At 50.0% G+C, this 18,232-nt stretch overlaps 1 protein-coding gene across 1 annotated transcript in view; it reads right to left on the reverse strand.

The window, feature by feature from the left end:
- COL27A1 (collagen type XXVII alpha 1 chain) overlaps positions 1-18,232 on the reverse strand; it is a 222,490-nt gene that overhangs the window by 22,676 nt on the left and 181,582 nt on the right. Inside the window, exons 38-44 of the mRNA XM_038745686.1 lie at positions 14,764-14,817; positions 14,535-14,642; positions 13,042-13,095; positions 7,795-7,848; positions 909-965; positions 682-735; positions 357-410 (exon numbers count right to left, since the gene is read on the reverse strand). Of these exons, the coding sequence (XP_038601614.1) occupies positions 357-410; positions 682-735; positions 909-965; positions 7,795-7,848; positions 13,042-13,095; positions 14,535-14,642; positions 14,764-14,817 (435 nt within the window). The remainder of the gene's footprint in view (positions 1-356; positions 411-681; positions 736-908; positions 966-7,794; positions 7,849-13,041; positions 13,096-14,534; positions 14,643-14,763; positions 14,818-18,232) is intronic.

Genomic DNA, 18,232 nt, shown 5'->3' on the forward strand with positions numbered 1-18,232 from the left:
TACAGTGCCTGGAACACTGTAAGCACTTAACAAATGCTATAAAAAAATATAGGGAGACCCACAGAGGCACACAAGCGTGCAGGTAGACACACAATCAATCAATCAATCAATTGTATTTATTGAGTGCTTACTGTGTGCAGAGCACTGTACTAAGCGCTTGGGAAGTACAAGTTGGCAACATATAGAGACAGTCCCTACCCAACGGTGGGCTCACAGTCTGGAAAACACAGGCACACAGGCACAGAAGCGTGCAGGCAGACTCACAAAGGCACACAAGCAGGCAGGCAGACACACAGAGGCACACAATGATGCAGACAGCACAGGTGGGGAAGACAGATCCTGTGGAGATCACTTACGGGCAGACCTTGCTGGCCCGCTTTGCCTCGGCTTCCTTCAAGACCTTCCTGGCCCTGAAATGAAACGGACACTGGCAGTGAGATTAATGCCCCGGCCCTCCTCCCCTTCTCCCTTCCCTCCATCCCTCGGTGGCTGATCTCTGCACAGTTGCTGGGTAGGAGGAATGGGAAAGGAGCATCTCTTTAACTTTAGGCTGGAGAAGAAGCCACCTAGGTAATGACAGGTTGAAGAAGGGTGGGGAGGCTCTCAAGGAGCCAAGTCAAGCCATCGGCTTCCTCCCAGGAGGAGGCGGGGCTGTAAAGAGGGGTCTATCACAGGGCTTACTGGGTAACCCGGCTCCCCGTGCTCTCCACGGTCTCCTCGGTCACCAACCGGACCCTGCAACACACAAGGCAGTCATACATCAGGCAGGTGGGCCGTTCCCATCTCCCCACTCCCTCAAGTCCTCCATCCAACGATCCACGGTCTCCCCCGCCCCCACCCATCGATGCCTCAGGCAGAGGCCGCCCTGGGTGACAGTAGAAGATGAGGGTGCAGGAGTGGTAGCTTACCCTGTCTCCAGGAGGTCCAGGGGAACCCTCTGTCTTCCCATCATCCCCTTGTTCACCCTGTGGACAAAGAAGCACATCAAAGGGGCCCAGGATGCTGGTGGCCAGAGTCGGTGTTCCCCTCTATAACTAAATTAAAGTAATGCTGCAGTGACAGTAGAACTGGGGGACAGAGGACACCTGGGTTTGGACTGTCCTGTAAGTCAGTCGATCATATTTATTGAGTGCTGAGTGCTTATTGTGTGCAGAGCACCGTACTAAGCACATGGAAATAATAATAATGGCATTTATTAAGCACTTACTATGTGCAAAGCACTGTTCTAAGCCCTGGGGAGGTTACAAGGTGATCAGGTTGCCCCACGGAGGGCTCACAGTCTTCATCCCCATTTGACAGATGAGGTCACTGAGGCCCAGAGAAGTGAAGTGACTGGCCCAAAGTCACACAGCCGACAATTGGCGGAGCCGGGATTTGAACCCATGACCTCTGACTCCAAAGCCCATGCTCTTTCCACTGAGCCACGCTGCTTCTCTACTTACTTCTCTACTTGGAAGAGTACAATATAACAATATACCGCATTCCCTGCCCTTTCTGTCACATTACGTGGGTGCTTGTTCAGCGACACCAGAGGGTGACAGTCAGGGTGGCGGCTTCAGGGTGTGATCACAGAGAGTTTCTGGGTTTCTGCCGGTGGGACGCTCCCCACGAGCCCTTCAGGTTCTGAACATTTCTGGCTCTCCATGGTGGCTCCTGGGAGGTCTCAGGAGGGGATTCCAACAGGATCTTCCAAACCCATGGGCAGGATCTTCCCAACTCCTCCAAGGTCCCACCCCCTCAGTGTGGACACAGGGAAAACTTCAAGTCCTTGCAAGCCTCGTCCGCCCATTCATCCACTGTGGAGACTGACTGAATTGGTGGTTCTGGGGCAGATGTCCTGCTACTATAATTCCAGTTCTCTGGGGTCAGCACTGTATTTCCTAGTGTAAAAGTTTCCCGGAGAAGTTATGAGTCTAGCCAATGGACCCTTTCTGTGATTGGGGTGGAGGAGGAAGGGAGAGTGGAGGAGTTGGGAAACCCCTGGGTCATTCCCACAGGAGGGATATGGTTGCCCCCTCATGCCTCCCTGCCCCACCCCACCCCCGATTCTCGGGAAGCAGAAATGTTTGAGTCGAAGGCAGGAGAGTAAACACACTGGGATTCACATGGAAAATCCGAGAGGGAGCAGGCAGGCTTGTTGTTGTTGGCGTGGGGCCGGCAGTGAGACACACCAGTTTGTCATTTTTAAAAGGCCCCATCTGGTTGGTCGGCAGTGGCTGCCAGACTTGGGGGTGCAGCGTTCCTGGGCCTCCCCGCAGTGGGAAGGGGAAGTGCTGAAGAGCAGAGTGCAAAAGATACCTCCAGCAAACGACAGCACCTCAGCTTCCACACCCACTTTGTTCCCAGCCCCTCCACACTGCGCAGTGCTAGACTCTACTACTTCTTCTCACTGGGGTGGATGAAGGGGGAAAGGGTGGAAGGGGGAGTCTTCAACCTCCAAGAGGCTGAAATTGGCTGGGCTGGGTGGAGTAAGCTCATTATGGGCAGGAAATGGGTCTGCTAATTCTGTTGTATTGCAATAATAATAATAGTAATAATACTAATGGTATTTGTTAAGCACTTGTTATGTGCGAAGCACTGTTCTAAGCTCAGGGGGGAGATACAAGGTGATCAGGTTGTCCCACGTGGGGCTCACAGTCTTAATCCCCATTTTACAGATGAGGTAACAGAGGCACAGAGAAGTTAAGTGGCTTGCCCTAGGCCACACAGCTGACAAGTGGCGGAGCCAGGATTCAAACCCATGACCCCTGACTCCCAAGCCCGTGCTCTTTCCACTGAGCCACGCTGCTTCTCTGTACCATCCCAAGTGCTTAGTATGGTGCGCTGCATGGGGTTAGTGCTCAGTAAATACCACAGATTGATTGACTGGAGGCTGGGCAGAGCTTTCAGCTCTCCTGCTCACCCCCACTCTGTGCCATGGACCTCAGCCTCCCCTTCCCCCTGCTGGGTGTCAGCACAGTCTAATGGACAGCACCCTGGGCTGGAGTCAGGACACTTGGGGCCTAGCCCCAATCTGCCTCTCAAGGACATTGTAAGGGGAAAATGGGATCAGTGATAGTAATATAAGAACATGTTCCCTCCTTAAGGCTTTATTATTTTGGTTTGCCCTTGATCTGCTGGGAGACCTTGACTAAGTTGCTCAAACTCTGTGGTCTCTATTTCTCCACCTTTAAATGGGAAGAACAACAATTTTTATCTTATAGGAAGCACCGGGTGAAGGTTAAGGAGAACACAGATGGGGAAAGAATTTCCAAGTGCTATCATGTCTGTTACTTGCCCAAACTCCCCCAAGTGCTTAATACAGTACTTGGCCCACAGTGAGTGTTCAGTAAATACCATTGATTAATTATTTCTGACTGCCACAAGCCCATCCTTACTGATGGCCAATTGGTGAAACTCTCTAGTCCATGGACAAGGAGGCCTGAAGACGTGGCTGGGTGTAAATGGGAGGGAGGGTTTACCTTCCCAAGCCAAGCTGAGATAGGGTGGCATGAGGTAGGATAGCGTGTCGATCTACACGCACTCCCTTGGTGACCTCATTCACTCCCACGGCTTCAACTAACATCTCTACGCTGATGACACCCAAATCTACATCTCTGCCCCTGCTCTCTCCCCCTTCTCCAGGCTCGCATCTCCTCCTGCCTTCAGGACATCTCCATCTGGATGTCTGCCCGCCACCTAAAACTCAACATGTCCAAGACTGAACTCCTTGTCTTGCCTCCCAAACCCTGCCCTCTCCCTGACTTTCCCATCTCTGTTGACGGCACTACCATCCTTCCCATCTCACAAGCCCGCAACCTTGGTGTCATCCTCGACTCCGCTCTCTCATTCACCCCTCACATCCAAGCTGTCACCATAACCTGCCGGTCTCAGCTCCACAACATTGCCAAGATCCGCCCTTTCCTCTCCATCCATACCGCTACCCTGCTTGTTCAAGCTCTCATCCTATCCCGTCTGGACTACTGCATCAGCCTTCTCTCTGATCTCCTATCCTCGTGTCTCTCCCCACTTCAATCCATACTTCACGCTGCTGCCCGGATTGTCTTTGTCCAGAAACGTTCTGGGCATGTTACTCCCCTCCTCAAAAATCTCCAATGGCTACCAATCAATCTGCGCATCAGGCAGAAACTCCTCACCCTGGGCTTCAAGGCTGTCCATCACCTCGCCCCCTCCTACCTCACCTCCCTTCTCTCCTTCTACAGCCCACCCCACACCCTCCGTTCCTCTGCCACTAATCTCCTCACTGTACCTCTCTCGCCTGTCCCGCCATCGACCCCCGGCCCACGTCATCCCCCGGGCCTGGAATGCCCTCCCTCTGCCCATCCGCCAACCTAGCTCTCTTCCTCCCTTCAAGGCCCTACTGAGAGCTCACCTCCTCCAGGAGGCCTTCCCAGACTGAGCCCCTTCTTTCCTCTCCCCCTCGTCCCCCTCTCCATCTCCCCATCTTACCTCCTTCCCTTCCCCACAGCACCTGCATATATGTATATATGTTTGTACATATTTATTACTCTATTTATTTATTTATTTTACTTGTACATATCTATTCTATTTTATTTTGTTAGTATGTTTGGTTTTGTTCTCTGTCTCCCCCTTTTAGACTGTGAGCCCACTGTTGGGTAGGGACTGTCCCTACATGTTGCCAACTTGTACTTCCCAAGCACTTAGTACAGTGCTCTGCACACAGTAAGCGCTCAATAAATACGATTGATTGATTGATTGATCTCAAACCCTGTAATTAGACAATGGTGCTTTTTTTGGGGAAGGGTGGGAGTATAAGTACCAGGGGGGCGGGGTCTTGGGGATGGGGGATGGAGGAATAGGTGAGGGGGGACTGCAGGAACATGGCTTTTCCCTGAGCACAAGGAAGCCTTCTCTGCAGGTGGAATTTTGGAGGAGGGGCTGGAAGGGGCAGGGTTTTCTCTTTCCCCATAGCTATTTTCTTGTGGGAAAGTCCTATTTTCCTGGGACTGCCAGGACCTTACCTGAAGTCCCACCTGCAATCGAAGTTGGGGGAGGGGAGAGGGAGACTGGCCAAACTCAGAATCGACCAGATGGACCAGAATTCTGGCTGTGGGTTCTATCAGTCCATCTATGGTATTTATTGAGTACTTATTGTGTGCAAAGCAATCAACCAATCAATAGTATTTATTGAATGCTTACTATGTGCAGAGCACTGTCCTAAGTGCTTGGGAGAGTCCTCTGTACTAAATGCCTGGGAAAGTACAATGCAGTAGGTGTGATTCCTACCCACAGGGGACTTCCAGGCTACCAGAAGCCTTACATTCCAGTTCTGGACTTGTCACTGGTTTTGCCGGGGGCCTTAGACAAGATCCAAAAGAAGCAGTGTTGCTCAGTGGAAACAGCGTGGGCTTGGGAGACAGAGGTCGTGGGTTCTAATCCTGGCTCCACCACTTATCAGCTGTGTGACTTTGAGCAAGTCACTTAACTTCTCTGTGCCTCAATTACCTCACCTGGAAAATGGGGATTAAGACTGTGAGTCCCATGTGAGACAACCTGATTACCTTGTATCTCCCCCAGAGCTTGGAACAGTGCTTGGCACAGAGTGAGCGCTTAACAAATACCAAAATTATTATTATTATCCTAATCCTATCCTAACGCCTGCTGCGGCTCTATTAGTCCGGACCGGAGGCTTGGAGAGGCCGGGGGTCTCACCAGCTTGCAATCAGGTGAAATGGTACCCTGTCGACTGTTGCTAGGGAACAGCAGGGCAAGAGGCAGAAGCAGCATCAGGCCCAGTACTGGGTGGGGGACTAATGGATCAGCAGGCAGCTGTGGTGGGGTGCAGAGGCTAGGAGGTTGAGCTCTCCGTGGGGAGTTTTCCTGGTGGTGTTGCATAATACACTTACTTGTGGAACATACAGAGCCAAGCTTGAAACTAGCAAACCCAGGGAGCTAGGGAAAGCTGGCAGATGGGCAGACATCCTTCTCCTTGAAGGCAGGGGGGTGGCATCTGTGCCAGACCACCCAGCCAGAAGCAGAGAGGAAAACCGCCTATTAAACCTACATGGCAACACCCATGCCTGGGTAAACACAGAAGCTGAGAGACGAGGTCGGGCCGGACTCCAGAGACGAACAACCAAGATGGCAAAAGGGATAGAAAATAGGTTCTTCAAGGAGAGGCAGAATGGCCTAGGGGATAGAGCACGGGCCTGAGAGTCGGAAGGACCTGGCTTCCTTAGGTAGGTCACTTAAATTCTCTGCGCTTCAGTAAAATAAGGATTAAGATTATGAGCTCTGTGTAGGAAAAGGATTGTGTCCAACCTGATTAGCTTGTATCTATCCCAGCACTTAGTACAGAGCCTGGCATGCAGTAAGTGCTTAACAAATACCATAAAAAAAAGAGGCTAGAGAAGGCAGGGTTTAGCTTGTGCAAGAGGGGGAACTCTATAACTCTTCAAACCAATGAAGGCCTTTCTGAGGAAGATCCCGATTCATGTTCTCCATGTCCAGAGGGGACCGAAAAGAGGCTTTGGGCTTAAACTGCAGTGAGAGGGAAATGGGCTAGACTTAAAGAAGAATTTCCTGGGCCCCAGAGAGATCAAAGGGGTCATCCTGGGAGGTTGTGGACTCGCTCTCCTCTGAGATCTTTAAAAAAAAGATTCTCTAGGCTGGTTGGGCTAGGCATTTGTGGCCTAGAGGCAGGGGGCTGGACCAGATGGGCTCTGGAGGTCCCTCCAGGCTCAGGGATCAGAGCAGGGGATCAGAGCGTCTGTTGCTGCCTGCTGGGGGCGGCCCTATACCAGCAGATCTGCTTTGTCCGGCTTCCCTTACTGTGAGCGAGCCAGCCTAGGCCCGGCTCTGGGAACAGCGTGGGGACTGACCGGCCAGCTGGGCTTCTCCTCCGGCCTCCAAGCCTTCAGAGAGAGAGGGGGAGAGAGAGAGGGCCATGCTCACAGGAAGCTGGGCCATGTGAGTCACGTTTCCAGCTTGAACCGGTTAGCGTGGAGCTGACTCAGCAAAAAAAATCCCCTCAGGAGGTGGGGGGCAGAGTCGGGGCACGGGAAGGAAGAGTGGGGGGAAAGAGGGTGGACAACAGCTGGGAAAGAGCAGAGTGTTAGGGTGCTTTTTCTGAGTCAATTTAGCTTCAGGATACAGGGGCGGGGGGCTCTGTGGGGAGGTCTGGCAGGACCCCCAGCTGGGGGTGGGGGAAACCGAGGCAGCGGGGCTCGGATGCAGGCAGGGGAGGAGCCCCAGGGTGGGGGGATGGGGCATGCACTATTCCAGCCACCGCTCACTGGAAACGGTCACCGGAGAGGACTTTTTCCAACTCCTTTTCGGCTTCGGTGGCCGGGTTTCTTTCTTTCGCTACTTCCTCTGGGACGCCACTGATTGCTGGCTCTCCTGCAGGAAAACCTTGCTGATTTCTGCACGTCTGCGGGCCAAGTTGGCTAGCAATTCCCCCCCCACCTCCAACCCCTGTTCGGTGGAGTTTGGATCTGGCCTAGTCCCCCAGGCAAGACAGCCCTTCCTGCCCTGGGGCAGTCCAGGTGACTAGCAGCTGCTCTTGGGCCCCTGGCCCTGGGTGGACTCTTCCTTTCTCTCCCTTAGAGAGAGAGCCTGAGTGGCGTCTTGGGGAGGGCCGCGTTTGTTTGTCCAGGGGCTTGATGCAAAAGCCTCTGTAGTGCATGCTGAAGATCTTTTTCATTCTCTGTTTGCCTGAGTGGCTGTACCACAGAGGGGTAGGGGTGAGGAATTGTCAGTTTAGGAGTATGGATGTTTGAACCGGAGGCTGGGCTGTGGTCCTACGGGGCAGGGATGTGTGTGTGGCCTTACCTTCTCGCCTTTGGGGCCTGGGGGGCCGATGGGTCCCAGAAATCCTTTGTGTCCCTGGAGGCAAGAGAGACAAATCAAGGTGAGTGTCCTCATCCAGAGCCAGAACCTGCCAAGCAGGAGACAACGATCATTTCTTGCTGACTTCCTGATAGAATCCAGCACACATACTTCGCTCCTCTAATGCCAAACTACTCACTGTACTTCAGTCTGGTCTTTCTCGTCACCGATCTCTTGCCCATGTTCTCTCTCTGGCCTAAAACTCCCTCCCACTTCAACCAGACAGACCACCACTCTCTCAACCTTCAAAACCCTCCTAAAATATGTCTCTTCCAAGAGGCCTTCCTTGACTAAGCCTCATTTCCCCCCCTCTCTCTCTCACCTGCGTCACCTCTGAACCTGGATCTGTACCTTTAGCCCTTTGATATTCACTCCACCCTCAGGCCCACAGCACTTACGAACATATTCGTAAATTACTTTAATGTCTGTCTCCTTCCTCTAGACTTTAAGCTTCTTGTGGGCAGGGAACATGCCTACCAACTCTGTTGCATTTTTGCTTTTTAATGGTATTTGTTAAGCGCTTACTTTGTGCCAGGCACTGTACTACGTCCTGGGGTAGGTGGGTAGGTACAAGATAATCAAGTTGGACACAGTCCTTGTCTCACATGAGGCTCACAGTCTAAGTAGGAGGGAAAACCGGTACTGAATCCCCATTTTGCAGTTGAGAAAACTGAGGCCCAGAGAAGTGAAGTGAGTTGCCCCAGGTCACACAGCAGACAAGTGGTAGAGCTGGGGTTAGAACTCAAGTCCTCTGACTCCTAGGCCTGTGATCTATCCACTAGGCCATGCTGTTGCTCATTGTAGTCTCCCAAGAGCTTAGTACAGTAATGTGCACACAGTAGTGCTCACTAAATTCCATTGATTAATCAATTTAAATCATGATCCTACACATTTCTTGAATGGACGCAGCACTTCCATGTCACCTATCCTTCAACTAACTTCTGCATCACCCTGACTTGCTCTCTTTATTCAACTCCCCTCCCAGCCCCACAGCACTTATGCACATATCTGTAATTTATTTATTTATATTAATATCTGTCTCCCCCGTAGACTGACAGCTCACTGTGGCAGGGAATGCATCTGTTATATTGTACACTCCCAAGTGCCTAGTACAGTGCTCTGCACACAGTAACCACCCAATAAATACAATTGACTGGCTGAGCTTAACTGACATGGGGGGCAGGATTGATGATGCCCATTTGGGGCTGAAGGAATAGAGATATGAAATTACTTGTTCAACATTGGGGGCAGAGCCTGGACGTGAACCCTGGCCTCTGGCCTCTCAGTTCTTTGAATTTCCCACTCGATCAAGATGCTTCCTGCTACAGAGGCTCTTTTATTTATTTTTAAATTGTATTTATTAAATGTTTACTATGTCCCAGGCACTGTACTAAGCACTGGGATAGATCCAAGCTAATCAGGTTGGACACAGTCTGTGTCCAAACTGGGGCTCACAGTCTAGAGGGGAAGACAGACATTAATATAAATAGGTCATTTATGCTATATAATTTAAAGATATGTACATAGATATGTCCAAGACTGAATGCCTTAGCTTCCCTCCCAAACCCTGTCCTCTCCCTGACTTTCCCATCACTGTAGATGGCACTGCCATCCTTCCCATCTCACAAGCCCGCAACCTTGGTGTCATCCTCGACTCTGCTCTCTCGTTCACCCCTCACATCCAATCCGTCACCAAAACCTGCCGGTCTTACCTCCACAACATCGCCAAGATCCTCCCTTTCCCCTCCATTCAAACCGCTATCCTGCTGGTTCAATCTCTCATCCTATCCCGACTGGATTACTGCATCAGCCTCCTCTCTGACCTCCCGTTCTCCTGTCTCTCCCCACTTCAGTCTATACTTCACACTGCTGCCCGGATCATCTGTGGAGAAATGCTCTGGGCATGTTACTCCCCTCCTCAAAAATCTCCAGTGGCTACCAGTCAACCTACACATCAGGCAAAAACTACTCACCCTCAGCTTCAAGGCTCTCCATCACCTCGCCCCCTCCTACCTCAACTCCTTTCTTTCCTTCTACAGCCCAGCCCGCACCCTCCACTCCTCTGCCGCTAACTTCCTCACTGTGCCTCGTTCTCGCCTGTCCTGCCATCGATCCCCGGCCCACATCCTCCTCCTGGCCTGGAATGCCCTCCCTCTGCACATCTGCCAAGCTACCTCTCTTCCTCCCTTCAAAGCCCTACTGAGAGCTCACCTCCTCCAGAAGGCCTTCCCAGACAGAGCCCCCTCCTTCCTCTACCCCTCCCCATCCCCCCGCCCTACCTCCTTCCCCTCCCCACTGCACCTGTATATATTTTTGTACAGATCTATTACTCTATTTTACTTGTACATATTTACTATTCTATTTATTTTATTTTGTTAATATGTTTTGTTTTGCTGTCTGTCTCCCCCTTCTAGACTGTGAGCCCGTTGTTGGGTAGGGACCGTCTCTATATGTTGCCAACTTGTACTTCCCGAGCACTTAGTACAGTGCTCTGCACACAGTAAGTGATCAATAAATATGATTGAATGAATGAATGCATGCTGCGGGGTTAGGGTGGGGTGAATATCAAATGCCTGTAGGTCACAGATCCAAGTGGATAGACCGTGCAGAAGGGAGAGTGAGAAAAGAGGCCTTTATCAGGAAGTTGGTTTGGAATAATAGTAATAATAATAATGGCATCTGTTAAGCACTTACTATGTGCAAAGCACTGTTCTAAGCGCTGAGGTATACAAGGTAATCAGGTTGTCCCACCTGGGGCTCACAGTCTTAAATCCCATTTTACAGATGAGGTAACTGAGGCACAGATAAGTTAAATGACTTGCCCAAAGTCACACGGCTGGCAAGTGGTGGAGCCAGAATTAGAACCCACGACCTCTGACTCCCAAGCCCGTGCTCTTTACACTGAACCACACTGCTTTTTTTTGGAATGAAGAGTGTGAGCTGAGGGATAGTGGGAGGAGAGAGTGAAGTGAGAAGAGTGCCCTTAAAACAATGGTCAGGAGTTTCATCTTGTAGTACCTCCTGTCTTTGGGGCATCTCCACCTGTATGACCTGCTATCACCTTAAACTCCATATAGCAAAAGTTGAACTCCTCAACTTTCCTCCTTAACCTTCTCCTCTTTCTAATAGTTCCATCAAATCAAAAACACCATCATCTCCCAGTCCCAGAGCTCATAGTGGTGTCATCTTTTCATTCAATCATATTTATTGAGTGCTTACTGTGTGCAGAGCACTCTACCAAGCGCTTGGGAAGTACAAGTTGGCAACATATAGAGACGGTTCCCACCCAACAGCGGGCTCACTCTTCCCCGCTCACATTTACCTTTATATTTTAAAATGGTATTTATTATGCACTTTCTGTCAGCCAGACACTGAACTAAGTGCTGGGGTAGATACACACTATTCTGGTTGGACACAGTCCGTGTCCCACAAGAAGCTCATGGTCTTAATCTCCATTTTACAGATGCAGAAACTGAGGCAGAGAGAAGTGACTTGCCCAAGTTCATACAACAGACAAGTGGCTGAGCTGTGAATAGAACCCAGGTTTTCTGGCCCCCAGGCCCATGCTCTTTCCACTGGGCCACACTGCTTCTCTTCCCACTTTTGTTCTGGTGCTAACTCCCAAGAAACAGGGACTGTGGCTAATTCCCACTTGTGTGTTCTTTTCCAATGCTTAGTACTGTGCTCTGCAAACAGTAAGTGCTAAATAAACCCCGTTACTATTAAATGCTGCTAGTCCTTCCTCTATAATATTTCTTGGATTTGCCTCTTCCTCTCCACACTTACAGCCAAGTCCTGGTTCAAGCCCTTGGACACCTTCTGGCTGGATTACCGCAACAGCCTGCCTATTGGGCCCACTGCCTCCAGCCTCTCCCCTCTTCTGTCTATCCAATATAGAGCTAGCTGTTTGTTCTCTTCTTAAGACATCATTTAGAACACATCCTTCCCCTTCCTCTGAAACCTCCTGCTTTCTTTTCCCACAGAACACAAACCCTGAGCCATTGAATTCAAGGCCCTCCATGCATTTCCCTCTTCTCTTCCTGTCCTCTCTTAGATCTCTGCTCACAACCTCCCCTTTAACTTGTGACTCCCATCTTCAACTCACCACACCCCACTTCTCCCCTGCAGAGAACTCCTTCCTCTCTCCAATCGATCAGTCAATCAATGGTATTTACTGAGCACTTACTATGTGCAGATCACTGTATTAACTGCTTGGGGGAGTACAAGGCTACAAAATTAGCAGTCAATTTCCCTCCAAACCACCAAACCCTGCCCCACACCTCCTGAAAGCTTCTAGTATTTATTAAGTACTCAATAAAAGCTAGTGATTGATTGATTCTTCCTCGGAGCCTTGCAGGGAGATAGAGATGGAGGGCCAGCTCCCCGGGGGACGACTCCTTGCTGAAACTGACAGTATGGATGAATGGATGGAAGATTCCTGGTACAGTATGACCCTTCAGCTCCTTCCGACCTTCTCAGTGTACCTTGATTTCATCTATCTTGCTGCCGACCTCTCGCCCATAAAATAATAATAATAATGATGGCATTTATTAAGCGCTTACAATGTGCAAAGCACTGTTCTAAGCACTGGGGAGGTTACCAGGTGATCAGGTTGTCCCACGGGGGGGTCACAGTCTTGATCCCCATTTTATAGATGAGGTAACTGAGGCACAGAGAAGTTAAGTGACTTGCCCAAAGTCACACAGCTGACAATTGGCGGAGCTGGGATTTGAACCCATGATCTCTGACTCCAAAGCCTGTGCTCTTTTCCACTGAACCACACTGCCCATATTCTGCCTCTGGCCTGGAATGCCCCCCCTCCTCATATCCGACAGACAGTTACTCTCCCCCACTTCAAAGTCTTATTGAAGGCACATCTATTCCAAGAGGCCTCCCCTGACTAAGCCCTCCATTCCTCTTCTCCCACTCCCTCTGCGTCACCCTTACTTGCTCCCTTCTCCTTAGCCCCCCAGCACTTATATACATACCTGTAATCTATTTATTTATATTAATGTCTGTCTCCCCCTCTAGACTGAAAGCTCACTGTGGGTAGGGAATGTGTCTGTTTATTGTTATATTGCACTCTTCCAAGTGCTTACTATAGCTTTCTGCACACAGTAAGGGCTCTATAAATACAATCGATTGACTGAGGAACATTGGAAGAGTTCAAGTTTTAAAATGGCATCTTACATCATAACCGGGCAATCCTGGTTCTCCTTGGGCTCCCATCCGCCCTGGAGCTCCCTAGAAAGGCAACCAGAGAGAAGTAAGAATTCTTCAGTCAGGGACCCACTGGGCCAGAGAACCTCCTGCCTGCAGCTTGCAGGGAACAAGACCAGATCCAGCCTCTCCTTTGAACCCCTACGGGGGAACCCAGCAGACACATGGCTGCAGCAGCCCTCACCCTCCTGGCCCAGGGGCTGACTGTGCGGGACTTTGGGCAAAGGAGAATCCCGCAGTTTTCTTGGTGAAAATAGTCGGACTTTAGGGGCACCACAATCTTCCCCATTTCCTTTCCTGCCATGGGGTGAGGCTGGCAGACATTCTGCAGCTGTCTGGAAGCTTCTTAGCACTCAAATAGCTCTAGTCTCTTTCTGGCTGTTGGGCCTCAGGCTGGGGCCCACCCCTGTAGCTGTATGGATGGAAAATTTCCCTCCATTGCCCCCAGCTCTTTCCACCAGGAACTGGGTAAGAGTACACGACTGAGACCTGCTGCTCTTTCCTTCTGGGGCTCGGTGCTCCTGAGCACTTTTTGGAAACTGCCAAGCCTCAAGATAGTCCAGAGTCATGGGCTGAGCGTCCCCAGGTCCAGCACCTGGGGTCCTGGGCTTTCCAGGCTGAGCATAGTGGGCAGCAGGGCCCGCTATGAGCTGAAGCCCCAGGGATAGATTCTGGACCCCGTCAAGCAGGCAGCAGGATCCACCCAGAGGGCTGTAGCAAACACCTCCTTTCTGACCACTCACACCTGCTCCGCTGGCATTCATTAGACTAGCCGCAGGTCAGCAGCCAGAAGGGGCTGGAGGGACCCTGATCTGACTACAGGGTTGGGACTCTGGGGGATAGCTTCTCCTTTCTCTCTCTGCCTTTTCTCCCTTCATTGTTATCCACTCATTCCCCTTCTTCCCTTCCCCTAGGGGTCAGAAGGCAAAACCAACTGGATTCAGGGCCCCTTTATATTTCCTCCAAAGATCTGGATGCTTTCGGTCCAGTTCCAGATCCATCAGAACTATCTGGGAGGGTTGTTTTTGCTCTATTTCAATTCACAAAAGGAAGTTTGAAGAGTAGGCAATCCTCAGTTCAGCTAGTTTGACAAAAATCTGAATCATCTGTGGGGTATAGGTGAAGCTTTTCGGCATCTGGAATACCCTAAGTGAGGGAGGAGGGCTCACTCCTGGCCCCACCCTTGAAATACTCACCTCATTCCCACCACCAGTTGCATTCTTAACAGGGAGATGGACACCAACTGCAGAGATAGCCATGGCAGCTGGGTTTAACCCTCATTAAAACCCCAACTGGCTCCAGCCTTATAATGATTCCTGCAAACTAAGCTCACTCCTCTCCAACTATGCCCACCCTTCACCCATGGGTCAGTGGACAGGAGGAGGGAGGGGTGTTCCCACCCCCTTGCCTGGGGTCCAGGCGGGGCTGGGGTCCAAGTAACCATGTGGTGGGTCTGTCCTCACCGTCGGTCCCAGGGTACCTCGGGAGCCTTTAAGGCCTTGCGTGCCAGTTGGCCCAGGTCCTCCAGGAGCGCCAGTTTCACCTAGGTGCCCTTGATACCCCTTGGCGCCCTGTGGAAGAGAAGGAAGTGCATGGAGCTGGGATGCAGCAAGGCCCCAGAAGCCAGCGTCTGTCTGTCCTGGGTAGTGCCAGCACAGCACAGGTGGCAGGAGGGAGGAGGCACTGACCTACCTTTGGTCCTGTCCGGCCCTTTTCACCTTGCTTGCCTGGTTTGCCTTCGGGACCCTAAGGGACAGCAGAAATCAATCAATCAATCGTATTTATTGAGCGCTTATTGTGTGCAGAGCACTGTACTAAGCTCTTGGGAAGTACAAGTTAAATCCATAGAGCAATGAGGTCTCAGTACCAAAGGGGTTCCCCGGACCTGTCCCACCCCCACTTCTCTGGGGGATATCAGGGCACGCCCAGGAGATCAACGGCACATCTCCCCAGGTTATTCTTCCAGGGCCCCAAAAGAGGTAGTCACCCAGTGGCATAGTGTTAGTCTACAGCTAAAGTGCAAAGTGCCCAAGTAAGAGGGGCCTTCAGAACAGGAATCTGGTCAGCGGAACAGGAATTTCACACAATATATTGCAGGTACAGCCAATAAGGGAAATGTTAGTTCATCAGAGAGACAGCTGGAACAGAAGCAGGCCCAAAGACTTGTGTTCTAATCCTAGTTCAGCCGTTGTGGCCTTCGGCAAGTAGCTTAGCTACTCTATGCCTCAGTTTCCTCATCTGTAACATGGGTATTCAATACCTGTTTGCTCTCCTATTAACTCCATGAGCCCCATGTGGGGCAGGGATTATGTGTGACCTGATCACCTTGTCTCTACACCAGTGTTTAGAACAATGCTTGGCACAAAGTAAGTGTTTAACAAATACAACAGTTATTATTATTGTTTATTTTTATAAGAAAAGTGCACCCTTCAGCAGCTTGAATGGACATGATGATGATGATAGTGGTATTTGTTAAGTGCTTACTATGTGTGAAGCACTGTTCTAAGCGCTGGGGTAGACACAAGGTAATTAGGTTGTCCCACATGGGGCTCACAGTCTTCATCCCCATTTTACAGATGAGGCAACTGAGGCCCAGAGAAGTTAAGTGACTTGCCCAAGGTCACACAGCCGACAAGTGGCGGAGCCGGGATTAGAACCCACAACCTCTGACTCCCAAGCCCGGGCTCTTGCCACTGAGCCACTCTCTTTCCAATAAGCCCATTCACCCAGAGAGAGCCCAGGTGAAACATCAAATCAAACTAGTGCATAGCATTACTGTAGATTTTCTTGCCACCTTAGAGTCCCCACATCTGTTTGCTTAATTGTATTTGTTAATCAATCAATCAATCAATCAATCATATTTATTGAACACTTACTTTGTGCCTGACTCTCAATCTCAGGCTCTATCCACTAGGCCATACTACTTCTCAAGTTCTAAAGTTCACTACTTAGCTGTCCAGGTTAACCCATCCAAATCCCTTTAAACTTTCCTCAGCAATCCCATTCTCCAACTTTTCCATCATTTTTGTCACTTTTCCCTGGGACTTTTTCCAACTTTTATTATTATTATGGTATTTGTTACTAAGTGCTTACTTTGTGACATGCAATGTTTTAAGTGCTAGGGGAGATACAATCCTTATTACGCTCTTACTCTGTGCAGAACACTATACTCAGTGTTGGGTCCTACATGGGACTCATTGTCTAAGTATGAGGGAAATCAGGTACGGCATCTCCATTTACAGTTGAGGACACTGAGGCACAGAGAAGATAAGTGATATGCTCAAGGTCACACAATCTTCTCACTGTGCCTTGATCTCACCTATCTCGCTGCTGACCCCTCGCCCACGTCTTGCCTCTACCTGGAAACCCCTCCCTCCTTAAATCCGACAGACAATTACTCTCCTCCCCTTTCAAAGTCTTAATGAGGGCGCATCTCCTCCAAGAGGACTTCCTTGACTACATCCCCCTTTCCTCTTCTCCCACTCCCTTCTGCGTCGCCCTCACTTACTCCCTTTGTTCATCTCCCCTTGCCCATCCCCACAGCACTTTTGATTATATCTGTAATGTCAGTCTCTCCCCTTCTAGACTGTAAGCTCATTGTGGACAGGTTCACTGTATTGTACTCTCCCAAGTGCTTAGTACAGTGCTCTGTACATAGTAAGCACTCAATAAATACAACTGAACCCAGGTCCCCTGACTCTTAGGCCTGTGCTCTTTCCACTAGGTCATGCTGCTTCTATCTGTATTTACATCTGCTTTAAAATGCAGCAACCCATTTTGGACACAATCATCTACTGTGGATTGGACCCATAATGACGGAGTTGGAGGACTAATCCTGGCTCTGCCACTTGTCTGGTGTGTGACCTTGGCCAAGTCACTTCACTTCTCTGTGCCTCAGTTACCTCATCTGTAAAATGGGGATTGAGACTATGAGCCCCATGTGGGACAGGGACTGTGTCCAACCTGATTTGCTTGTATCCACCGCAGTGCTTAGTACAGTATCTGGCATCTAGTAAGTGCTTAACAAATACCATAGTTATTATTATTATTCTTAGTCTGACAAGAGTACTTGTTGACTATTTACTCAGTGTGGAGCCATGTACTGTTTGGGAATACATAATAATGAAAGAAGACACTATTCTTACCCTCAAGGAACTGATAATCCATCAGGGATACAGACACAAAAATAATTTACAGAGGGAGGAAACAGTAAGAGTGGGTAGGTAGCAGAAGGAATGCTTCAGTAGTAAAACAGGATATCTTATAAAGCAGTGCTCCACATAGTAAGCACTAGATAAATACCACTGAGGATGACACATCCAAAAGGGATATAAGTAGACTGCAAACTTCTGCAGTGACAATTTGGGGAAACTTCTACCCTCTCCAAATCTGGCAGATCACAGATCTTCCCCCATTCAAAGCCCTCCTAAAATCCCTTCTCCTTTGGCAGGTCTTCTCAGATTAATTCCCAGCTCCCTAATTCATATAAACCCGTCAACCATCTCTAGCACTTATGAATTTATACCCATCCTCAGCACTTTTGTATTAATGTTGAATGATCAATGATTTGTTGTGATAACTCTGTTTGTAAATATTTTTTATCTGCTTTCCCTGTTCTAGTGAAAGCTACTAGTGGGAAGGGAATGTGTCTTGTCTTTGTTTTATATTTCCCAAGCATTCAGCACTACTCCTCCTCCTGCTACTACTACTAGTACCATAACATGTGTTTGCATTCAGCCCATCTGGGGTTAACATGGGGTGCAGGGAGTGGGGAAGGAGAATAAAATTGTCTTGAAGGAAAAGGGGAGGGGCTCCTCAGTTTGAGTCAGGGCAGGATGGGTCTAGAAGGAAGGATTTCTATCGGATGTTGGCTCGTTTCTTCCCCCGATCATTGCTAAACCAATACCAGCTGGACCGGACTTCCCTTTCCCGAGTGGCAAATCCTAACAGCTACCAGTCCTGTCGGGAGTGGGGTCGCTTGGCTTTGTGTGGAGGGTGGAGGTCTCACAGGAAGACCCTGGTTTGAAGGGTGAGGAGGGTCCAGGAGAATTCCATTCTCCGGGATGGGGGATCCTGGAACTCCACAGGAGACAGATGGGCTCTGGTCTGCGGCTCAAGGACCGGGAGGGATTCCAAGCTGTCAGAGGAGGAGGAGGAGGCC

The sequence above is a fragment of the Tachyglossus aculeatus genome, chromosome 4, assembly GCF_015852505.1.
Source record: "Tachyglossus aculeatus isolate mTacAcu1 chromosome 4, mTacAcu1.pri, whole genome shotgun sequence".
NCBI lineage: Eukaryota > Metazoa > Chordata > Mammalia > Monotremata > Tachyglossidae > Tachyglossus > Tachyglossus aculeatus.